The sequence below is a fragment of the Vicia villosa genome, linkage group LG2 (assembly GCF_029867415.1).
Source record: "Vicia villosa cultivar HV-30 ecotype Madison, WI linkage group LG2, Vvil1.0, whole genome shotgun sequence".
NCBI lineage: Eukaryota > Viridiplantae > Streptophyta > Magnoliopsida > Fabales > Fabaceae > Vicia > Vicia villosa.
The window spans coordinates 132,026,394-132,037,979 of NC_081181.1; the positions used below are offsets into that span (position 1 = coordinate 132,026,394).

General features: G+C 32.5%; 1 protein-coding gene across 1 annotated transcript; it reads right to left on the reverse strand.

The window, feature by feature from the left end:
• Window positions 1-8,919: 8,919 nt before the first annotated feature.
• On the reverse strand, window positions 8,920-11,146 carry LOC131646824 (cytochrome P450 71D8-like). The gene is made up of 2 exons (XM_058916781.1): window positions 10,213-11,146; window positions 8,920-9,957 (listed from the first exon to the last, which is right to left on the reverse strand). The coding sequence occupies exons 1-2, from the start codon at window positions 11,107-11,109 to the stop codon at window positions 9,346-9,348; spliced, it is 1,509 nt and encodes a 502-aa protein (XP_058772764.1). The 5' UTR covers window positions 11,110-11,146; the 3' UTR covers window positions 8,920-9,345.
• Window positions 11,147-11,586: the final 440 nt, after the last annotated feature.

Consider the following 11,586-nt stretch of genomic DNA (forward strand, 5'->3'; position numbering starts at 1 on the left):
GAGAACCCTTAGTTCTCCGTTTATTAATATATCTTGCTTACACAAAAAAAAAGATACAACAGAATTAAAATTATTAATGCAATTTTAAATTCTAAGACTATCGGATAAGCAAACAGAATTATAATTTTGCATGAAGCTACCATTATCTTTGTAATACTCTTGTTTCTTGTGGTCCGGTTAACCGTTACGATTCGGCTTTCTTAGATATTTGGAAGGTTGACGTTCCCTTGAAAGTGAAGGCTTTTGGTTGGAGGTGCTTCATCAATAAAGTTCCAACTAAGGATTATCTTTTGATTAAAGGTATCATTGCTACTACCTCGATTTTGGATTGTGTTTTTTGTGCCGAATATAATGAATCTCTTCTCCACTCTTTTCTTTTTTGCCGAAATGCCAGTATGGTTTGGAGAGAGATGGCCAAGTGGATTGGGTTACCTTATAAAATCGGGGTAGATTTTAAGGAGTGTTTTATGTACTGGAGCTCTTTTTGCCGGTCTAAGAAAGTCAAAATTGCTAAAGTTGGTACCGTTTGGTTAGCTATTTTGTGGACTTTGTGGATGCGTAGGAACGATATAGTCTTCAACAATGGTTCGTGGAATTCGAGAGATGTGGTTTGGAGTTGTAAAACTCTTGTGTGGAGGTGGTTGTATATCGGGAAAATTACTCATTCCAATTATAACTTCTATGAGTTTAGCAATAACCCATTGTTTTACTTAAGTTAGTTTCAATCAGTTTGTAATTTTCTTGCTTTTGGCTTTTTGGTGTTGTAATCTCGAATGGTTGGAGTTTTTTATATAATCCTTGATTTCAAACAAAAAAAGCAAAGGACAAAAACAACTAAAAGAATTACATATTTAAAAAAGTTGTTTGGAAAATAAAGTTTGTTGATTATTCATATTATTTTACAAATGCATTTTTAATATGAATGATTTTTTAAAAAATTATTCATATTATTTACACAAATGCATAATATTTGTGTAAGAAAATTTAGTTTAGATGGTATAAACAGATGCAACATGATTAAAGATGTATTGATAAAAAAAATATTAATGCAATTTAAACTTTGAACAATGTCATATAAAGAGATTATAAATAAACTTCTGCACCAAGAGTTTTAAATCGAGAACATGAGTTGTTTAAATAATTTATTTTTGTTTGTACCACAAGTTTTGAGACTTATATTTTTGCACTAAGAGAAAATGACCATTTTAAATTCGAGTATACATTTTTTCATGTAGAAAACAATGAGAGTCTTGAAAAACAATGATAATTATGATCTAATTTAAATGTCATAGTGAATCACTTCAAGAAAGCATATTTGATTTAGGAAACATGACTTGGAAAGGGGATATTTTTTGTGTAAAATCACCACAAAGGAAGGAATCAGTCCACACCTCAACACTGTTATAAATTTGAACCAGGGACTCCTAAGAAAAAGAAAGATAAGTCTATCTCTGTTTCTAAGATTCGTATTTTGTATCCTGATATAGATGATCCTGTTACCATTATAAAACCTATTAGATCTTGCACTAAACACCTCATGTCTAATTTTATATCATATTCGAATTTGTCTTCATCTTTGTCTGCCTTCACCTTAAAATTGTCTAATGTAGAAATTCCAAAAAGTGTACAGGTTGCTCTAGAAATTCCAAAGTGGCGGGAAGTTGTGCTTGAGGAGATGAACGCTCTTGAAAAGAAAAAAACTTGGAGTATTACGACATTACCACGATGCAAGAAGATAGTTGGATGCAGATGGGTGTTAATTGTGAAGTATAATTTTGATGGGTAAATTGAAAGGTACGAGGCTCGCTTGGTGGCTAAAGGCTTTATTCAAGCATATGGTATACACTACTCAGAGACATTTGTTCCTGTTGCAAAATTCAACATTTATTAATTCATCTATCTCTTGTTGCTAGCCTGAATTGACCCATACACCGTTAGATGTTAAAAATGCCTTTCTCAATGACGATTTAGAAGAAGAAGTATATATGGACATTCCTCCCGGTTTTGAAAACAAATCTTGATCAAATGTATGCAAACTAAATAAGTATTTGTATGGATTAAAAGAGTCCCCTAGAGCTTAGTTTGAAAAGTTCACTCACTACATGAAAAAACAAGGGTACATTCAAGGACATGTTGACCACACCTTGTTCACAAAGTTCTCCCAAGATGGGAAATTTGATTCCCTTATTGTTTATGTTGATGATATTGTCCTTACTAGAGACAATACAGTTGAATTGGCAAGAGTAAAAGAGAAATTATCAGTAGACTTTAAAATCAAGGACTCGGGACTCATGAGATATTTTCTTGGTATGAAGGTTGCTTGGTCAAAGAATGGTATTGTGGTTTCACTGTCGAAATAAACTCTAAACTTATTGAAAGAAACATGAATGAGTGGATGTTGTCCTACAAATACCCATATAGATCCTAATGCTAAACTTTTAGGGAGAAGGTGGTGTTCATGTTGATACTGTAGGATATTAGAGACTGGTCACAAAACTGATTTATTTGCCACACACCCGACCTGATATTGCTTTCTCAGTTAGTGTAGTAAGTCAATTTATCCATTCTCCTTTCAAGGAACATCTTGAGGAAGTTTATAGGATACTGAGATATTTGAAGGGAAATCCCAAAAAAAAGGTTATAATTTTTAAGAATAGTAGTGAAAGAAATGTGTTTATCTTCACTGAGGATGATTGGGTCAGTTTAGTCATAGATAGAAGATTAACCTTTAGATATTGTACCTATGTTTGGGGTAATATTGTGACATGGAGAATCAAGAAACATGGAGTTGTAGCAAAAAGTAGTGCAAAAGCCGAGTTTAGAGCTATGTCACAAGGTATTTGTGAAGGATTATGGATCCTTGGAGTCCTAGAAGAACTTAATATGAAAATTGAGCTTCCATTGAAATTGTACTCTAACAGTAAAACTCCCTTTAGCATAGCTCGTAACCCAGTTTAACATGACAGAACTAAGCATATTGAGATTGATCGACACTTCATAAAGGAGAAGTTAGATGCTGGAATCATATGCATACCTTTTGTGACTTCAAGTCAGCAAACTACATATATCATGACAAAAAGTTTGGTAAGACCTACCTTTAAGCATTTGAGAGACAAGTTGGTCATGATAGATATCTATGCACCAATTTAAGGGGGGAGGGGGGAATGGAAAATACATCAATATTTTTTTATTGTTTTCTAGAAATTTCCATTATGTTTGTTTATATTCCTTTATTTTCCAATAAGGAGAAAATTTATTGTAGTCCTTCTTTATAAATTAGCCTTATGTTGAGGAATCAACACAACATCATTTTACCTATTATCTTCATTAAAGTATATTCATATGGTTGTCGTATGGGTTCCATCACGTTATACGTCAGTGACGCAGCCACGATGGTCCCATTATTGATGTATGAGGTGGACTAGATTGTAAAGTTGAAATCTAAAGATAAATAACATTGGGATTCCTATATAGGGGACATATCAAATGAGAACTGTAAATTGTATGGTTGTTATTAAAAGTTCTCAGTTCTCATAATAACCTAAGTTCTCATTTGATACGTCTCATATATATATATATATATATATATATATATATATATATATATATATATATATATATATATATATATATATATATATATATATATATATATATATATATCAAATGAGAGATTTTGAATATTTTTTATATTATTTTAATATTTTCATAATTATTATGTGGATATATATATTTTGTAATCATATTAATTATATTTTAAAATTAAATATCTTAAATAATTAAGTGATCAAATAAAGTTAAAGGCTAATTAGATTTTATTTAGAAATTAATTAATTAACTAATTGGATATGGACTCAAATATGAGTGAAAGTTAGAATGACCCATTTCAAAATAATAAGAATCATAATTAGTCATCACTTCATAAATAGCTGTCGCTACCGCGAAAAATGGAATCAGAGTCGCCACCAATATATTTATCCCATCGCGGGAAAGGAATACCAGATAACCTAACTCAGAACAAGAACAAGGTCTTTCGACCAGAGAACGGGGTACGGGAGTCGGTTACGCAAGGGGAAGGTGCTAGCACCCCTCACGCCCATCGTACTCGATGGTATCCACCTACGTTTGTTTCTATCTAAAGGGTGTATCTAATGTCTAAACCTAAATGCGAGTGAATGCAAAAGAAATACGGGGAAAAGAAGGATTATTTACAAGTGTGTTCGCTTAGGCCCCGCGACCCAATGCCTACGTATCCTTTTTAGGAATCAGAACGACCGTAGTTCGGCTCCATAGTTTCCATTTGTTTTGTGTTTTTTAGTTGAACAGCGGTTAAGGTCACAATCCACGATGCTCGACCTTTGGAGACTTATACGCCTAGTTTTGGAAAGGACTTAACTTGTTCTTAGGTGCCTAACAAGGCAAAAGAAAATGAACTTGGGTTTGTGTCTTTTATGTAACTACATGATGAACAAAACCCAATACAAGGTTTCGCACCACTTCGTCACTTTGTTTTAATTCGAGCCTTTATTAAGTGTTTTAAATGTTTTTGGTTGGGTATTTTTTTAAGGGAGATTTACTTTGCGACTTAGATCACACCAAGAAAAGAGTTTGAATATTTAGAGAATGCACATCGAGGCCTACGCCACAATCGTTTCTCTAAACAGCGGTTAAGAAATACACTGAAATCTACATTCCAATCATTTCTTTTCCGTTTAGTAGAAAAGAACGTACATCGGGGCCTACACCCCAATCATTTCTTTTCTACTATGTGAGAAAGAACGTACATCAGGGCCTACGCCCCAATCATTTCTTTCTCACTACACATCAGAAAAGTCACAGTGTGATCTTTGTCAGGTTTTTTTTTATTAAGTATTTTAGAGTTGAAAAAGAAAAAGAAATGAAAGAGGGGCACTAACCTATTCTCTAATCTAATTTTCAATTCTAAGTCTAATGTTAACATGCTAATGGGATATATTCTAAGAGGATCATACAAATGGTATTAATAACATGGGCTAAAAATATGGCTAAAATCAAGCAACGATTATACAAAAATGACATGGAAATGATACAAAAAACAATTCAAGAATTAGTACAAAGTTAACCTAAAAAATACTATTATTTTTATGAGATTTTATTAATAAGGGAAATCTAATTCAAGCCTAACTATGTTAAAAAAATTATTACCTAAAACTAACAATTTTATTGTTTTCTATGTCATTTTTTATCTCCTAAAAATCGAACAAAAAATTATGATTCTAAATGTTATTATTATCTAAAAACTAATGAGAAAATTATGATTTTATGCTTTTTATTATCTAAAAATCTAGTAAAAAACTAAGTAAGAAGACCTAAAATCTATCAATTGTGAGTCAGGGGTGTTAAACTGAAATTATGGTGCAGTCTAGTAACTATGGCGCAGGCCCATTTATTGTTGGCCCAAGGCTATTTTTGTGAATCAGAAAAAGGATAGGGGGTGCACATGGGCCTCAGGATGGTGCAGTCAGCATTTCATATGACCCAATGCATTTTGGCCTTAATCCAATTCATTCAGATTATATTATTCAATTAAAAGAAAATTAAGAAAATGAATTAAAACTACAGTTAGAAGAAATAAAATAAAAATAAAATAGATAAAATGGAAAGGGGATTAGGGTTCAGAAAATGTGACCCTTGGAGTTTTCTGAACGAGTCTTCTTCCTCTCACTTGCGAGCGAACGGCGCCTCCGGCGACTTTCTCACCGCGAACCACCAATCCACTTCGAATCGATGCAATCCAAACACAAACTCCAACTAAAATCTCGCCCTGAGCCCGAACCTACCATCAATTTCTTGGGAGGAAGCTTCAATTGTCTGAATCGGAGAGAAGGGAACGACGAACCCTAAATTCTGGATCGAAGATCAATCGCTGAAGGACCGCAGGTCAGAGAGAAGAATTTGTAGCTCGACGCGGAGGAGGTGCGGGGTAAACGCGAAAGGATGACTCCTCAGGTAATTACTCGATTCTCCGATCTCTTATCTTTGCGATTTCTTCTTCTTCTTCTCTTACTTTGCGCGAATGCTGTTGTTCAGTTGAGGATGGTGATGGTGTTGAAGCCTGAACGAAGATTGAAGATGATGAGAGTTCCTGGAGGTTGAATCGAAGAAGATGAATGAAGGTTCAAGTTTATTACACTTTCTGTTATGATTCAATGAATAGAGGCGAGTTTCCTTTTCTTTCTGTTATCAATCTTCTTCTCCTCTCTGCTATCATTTTCTCTCGAATTTGTTTTTGCAGCACCAGAAAGATGATGATGAAAGTGCGATGAAGATTGGCACAAAGATGAAGATGATGATGAAACTATGATGAAGATCCAAGAGCAGAGGTGAAGATTGAGGTTCAGAGATGATGGTGGTTGTTTGAAGGAGATGAGTTGAGAGAAGAAGATGATGATAAAGGTGAAGCTTGGAAAAAAGAGGGAAGAAGTGATGTAATGGTGATGAAGATTATGAAGGTGTGTGTGAAATGGTGGTTATGGAGAGAGTGATAAGGTGTCGAAGGTGAATGAAGGTGGAGGCCCTGATTTTATAGAAGCATCCAGGTTGAATTCTCCCTCTCATTTTTCTGTTTTGATTCAGTTATTTCTGTTAGCCATTGGTTGAAATTCTGTTAGACAGTTAGGTTAGTAACTGAATCGGTTTTGGGTTAGTTATGAACTGGTTCTGTTATTTGTTAGTGAGTGTTTGTGTATGCTGACTGATAGTTTTGAAGGGCTGAATTGTTAGAAGTTGAATGTTTGAATGTGGAGTGGTTTTATATTATTGGTTTTGACACTTTTTGGGAATGGTTTTCTTCTGGATTATGCAGGTCTTGGTTTGAAGGATGCAGTATTTTTTCTTTTTAATGTGAGCTGCTGGAAATTGTTGGTTAAGTTAGTGTGGAACGGTTTGGTATATGGTAATGTATGTATGTATTGTGAACATGACTGGATGTGTGCATTGTTTTTTTGAATAATTGCCTTTATTTCGATTGTCTGTTAGCTTTTTACTCTATTCTGTTATGCTATTCCTTTTTGAATTTTATGCAGGGCTGGCAGTAGGTTGTCTCTTGTGCTCAGACGGATCGAAACCACACGAAGACGTGAGGGTATGGGCCATGGAAGCTTGAAGAAGTATTAGCAATGTGGAGATGTTCAAGCATATATTTAAGATCTTTTTCATGACTTCTCCTTTAGTTTTCTGTTGCATTTCTCTTTGTATTTCTCTTTGTGTAATTTGTAATTTTGTTAAGGACTTTGAATGATAAGCCTAATTTGAGACCAAGTTGAATGAAGTTGAACTCGAATTTTGAAGGATGAACTATTGGTGGATGTAAATTGTAATGGACAAAACATCTTCAAATAAAGTTTGAATCTTCTTTTTTCCGACTTTGCATTCCACTTTGAATTTTCACGTGACCTTCTCTTTAATTTATTCCGCACTTTATACCCTTATGATTATCGTCATTGAAAAAAAAGTCAACCTCTTTGCTTAAGGATTCCCAATGCTTGGAATGGTACCGAAAACTCCAAATCTCCCTCCATTCTAAATTCAAAAGAGCTCATCAAAGGTTCACATTCAAGAATGATCCAGTGTTAACCAACTCAATGTGATCTTAGTCCTTAAATTCCAAGTCCTTGAATGAAATCTTAATCCATGAAAGCTTGTTAATTACCATGTGACAAAGGGAGAGCCCATTGTACGGAAAACCTATGATAATCCCAGTAATAGCTCAAGCAAAGGGAAATAAACCCTAATCTTGTGCACCTTGCTCAAAGGGAGAACCAAGTGAATCAAGTTTGCAGAATTTAGTAACTCTCATCCATAAGAAACCTTAGCTTCAACTTGATTGAGGTAAGCACCTTGAATATGAAGATAAGAAGTCTTTAAGCACCAATGAGACCATGTCCTCTAAAGATCCTCGATCCCATGCCCAATTTATTGATTAATGATGCATGATGTGTTATATGACCTAATGGAAGAGATGCGTATAAATGCAAATACATAAGCCAAATGAAATAAATATGTGGGCAAATTTTGGGGTGCAACAATAGGCTATGATCCTTAATATACTGCACACAAGCCGTTTATCTCTTCCCCTCAACTAAAGGAGTATTTGGTCAAGGCCTTAGAAGTACCAATTGATAAAGAATTGTATACAAATCATCACATATTTTTTGTTTGTCTCTTAACCTTCATGGATTTCTAAAATCAACTTTTAGATCTTTTAATTATATACATGCATATACATGTATGACTATGCGGCATCCGCGCTACAGTGTATATATGATTAATCGTTATTAATTTAATTCTAACATGTACTTTTCATATAAAAAATGTTATCAATATTTACTTGCATAAAAAGGCTTTTTTTTAAAAACATGTCAAATTAAGTGTTTTTATGATAATCACTTGTGATTAAAATATAACTATTTTTATATAGAAAAAGTGTTTGTTTCTATAAAATCATTGAATAATTTTTTAAGTGTTTAAACTTTTTGTGTAAAGTATTGTAAATTTATTAAAATATGTTAAAAAAAATTACTTTTATTTTAATATCAACATATTTATTTAATTTTAAAAACAATGTCGATTAATGTCGGTATTTTTTTAACATTTTCGGAAAAAAATTATTACAACTTAGTATAACGAAGTTACTTTTAAAATATATCAGAATTTTCCGATTAGTCTATAAATCTATGATGAATAAAGAGGATATATATATATATATATATATATATATATATATATATATATATATATATATATATATATATATATATATATATATATATATATATATATATATATATATATATATATATATATATATATTATAATGATATGTATGAGTACAATATATGATATCTTGCAAATGCATCCTGATACATCTGTTGGTGGTTTGATTACCATATGATTTACAATCAATGCATTTATGGGTTTTTTAAAAGCAAATAAAATATATAAATGAAAACGAAATAGGCACTAACGACCAAAGTACACATAAATCACCACAAAGAAATGGCACAAGGAGTGTCCATCTAGACCAAAAGTACCAAAACAACAACAAACAACAAAAAGTTACAAAGAACCAACAAAACAAACTGCACCAAAAATACAAGGGGTGCCAAACATAGAGAGCAAGGAATCAGAATCAGGACAAAGCTAGATCTCTCCAATAAAGGAAGCAGAATCAGTGTAGACACCATTGTAGCTGCAATACAAAGACCACATCACATTTTATTATAATACAACAAGACCAAGGTTGAACTTTTATTGTTGAAATTTTACATATCACAAGACTAGATATTTAACTTGACTCCTGTGGAATCAGATGACATAAACACTAGGAATCAAACACAAGTCACTCTCCCTTCCAACCGCCATTCCAAAATGTTCAGTCATATCCAAATTTTCAGGTTTCATCCCATTTGGAAGCTCCCAATCAAAATGATAAAGCAATAAAGCCAAAGGAAGCATAACACTAGCCAAACCAAATGATATACCGGGACACATTCTTCTTCCAGCTCCAAAAGGAATAAATTCAAAATTATTCCCTTTAAAATCAACTAAATTATCATTAAATCTCTCTGGAATAAACATCTCAGCATCGTTCCAATATTCAGGATCCCTTGCCACAGCCCATGCATTGATAATAAGTTTAGTATTTTTTGGTATTTCATATCCATCAATGATGGTTAATTCACTGCTTTCTCTAGGGACCAATAATGGAGAAGGTGGGTGTAACCTCAATGCTTCTTTCATTACTAACTTTAAATATGATAAGTCTTGTAGATCAGAATCATGTATTGTTTCTTTTCCTTTGCATACTTCTCTTAATTCATCTTGTACTTTTTTCCTTACACTAGTGTGTTTCATCAGTTCTGACATAGTCCACAATATTGTTGTTGCAGTTGTATCAGTTCCAGCAACAAATATATCCTGAAATATCATCGAAAATCCAAATTTTATAAATATTTTCGATGGTAGAAAAAAATATTTATAATCAATGTCGATGTGACACTTCTAATATATTTCTATTTAAAAAAGGTTTGACCTGTCGTTAGTCTAACTTATTTTAGGTTATATGTATCTGTTCATCGATCTGATTTATTGTCACCACTGATTATAAATAAATATTCTTATTTACAAACGGTTATATTTAAAGAATTAGATAATTAGTTCAATGTTACTTACCCAAATCACAGCTTTGATGTTGTTGGTTGTTATTTCGACATCAAGGTTACCACTTTTTTGTACTCTCAAAAGAACATCGACAAGATCTTCATTCTCAACATCAATATTGTTGTCTTCTTTTCCTGATCGCTTTTCTTGATGTTGTCTAACAATGTTTTCTGTGATAGTGTCTACGCGCTTGTGAAATTTCTCCAATTTAGATCTCATCCCAGTTAACATATGTAATGGTTTAATTGAAGGAAACAAATCATCAATATCAAGTCCGCTAGTCAAATCTATAACCTTTTTAACCAATACAACAAATTCCTCTTGATCTTGTGATTTTTCACCAAACGCCGCCCTTGCAATAGCGTTACTCACCATCGATAAAATTCTACTAGTGAGATTAATTGTTGAGTTTGCTGATGATTGAATCAATTGTATCATCTTTGTAGACTCATCTTCTCTAATATAAGAAAAAGATTGAACCCTTTTAGTACTTAGAAGCTCTAAGACACATATTTTCCTCAATTGTCTCCAAAAATCACCGTATGGAGAAAACACAATATCTTTTGAGCCATAAGCCATAATTTCAGAAGAAAGAAGTTTTGGCCTATTGGCAAAAACAAGATCATGTGTTTTCATTACTTCTTTTGCAAATTTTGGAGATGATACAATTATAGTAGAAACTTCACCAAGTTGAAGGTGCATTAGAGGTCCATATTTATGAGCAAGGTCTCCTAGAGCATGATGTGGAAGTTTCTTAGACATGGCTAGTTGATGAAGGTTACCAATGAAAGGAAATTTCTTTGGACCAGGTGGCAATTTGTTTGTTTTTGGGTTGAAATATTTTGATAGCAAATGAAATAGGAACAATAGAAAAAAGGGAACAATAACGAAGGAAATATGAAGCTCCATTGTGTTGATATTTTAGGGATGATTGAGCTTACTTATCTCAAAAGTTTGAGTGTGGTTTAGTGAGATGCTGTGAGGTTGGTATTTATAGACTCTTGAATAAACATATAGCTTATGTTTTCATATAACGTTATGTTGAAGTTTAGTTTTTTAAGGCTATGCTTTTAATAATGTGTAGTTGATGTTGACTGATCAATTGACTTTTCTTTTTGTTGATAAAGCATTTCTAAGCTTTCTATTTTAGTTCATAAAAAATTAATTTATCCTTAAATATAAAAGTCTCTTGAGTTTTTTTAATCAATTTTTATAAGATTTATTCTAATTTTAAAATTAATTATTTATTTACTTATTAACATATTTCTATTTATATTATATGTAGTAATAATAATAATACAAATATTAAAGATAAATTTATACATTTATATAATTTGTCATGAATGATAAGTATTGAAAGTTGAATTAAATGGAGCGAGAAGATAA

Coding starts and splice junctions, on each gene's coding strand:
- LOC131646824 (XM_058916781.1), bottom strand. CDS start 11,109: ATGGAGCTTCATATTTCCTTCGTTATTGTTCCCTTTTTTCTATTGTTC. Junction 9,958..10,212: donor ACATCAAAGCTGTGATTTGG/GTAAGTAACATT, acceptor ATGATATTTCAG/GATATATTTGTTGCTGGAAC.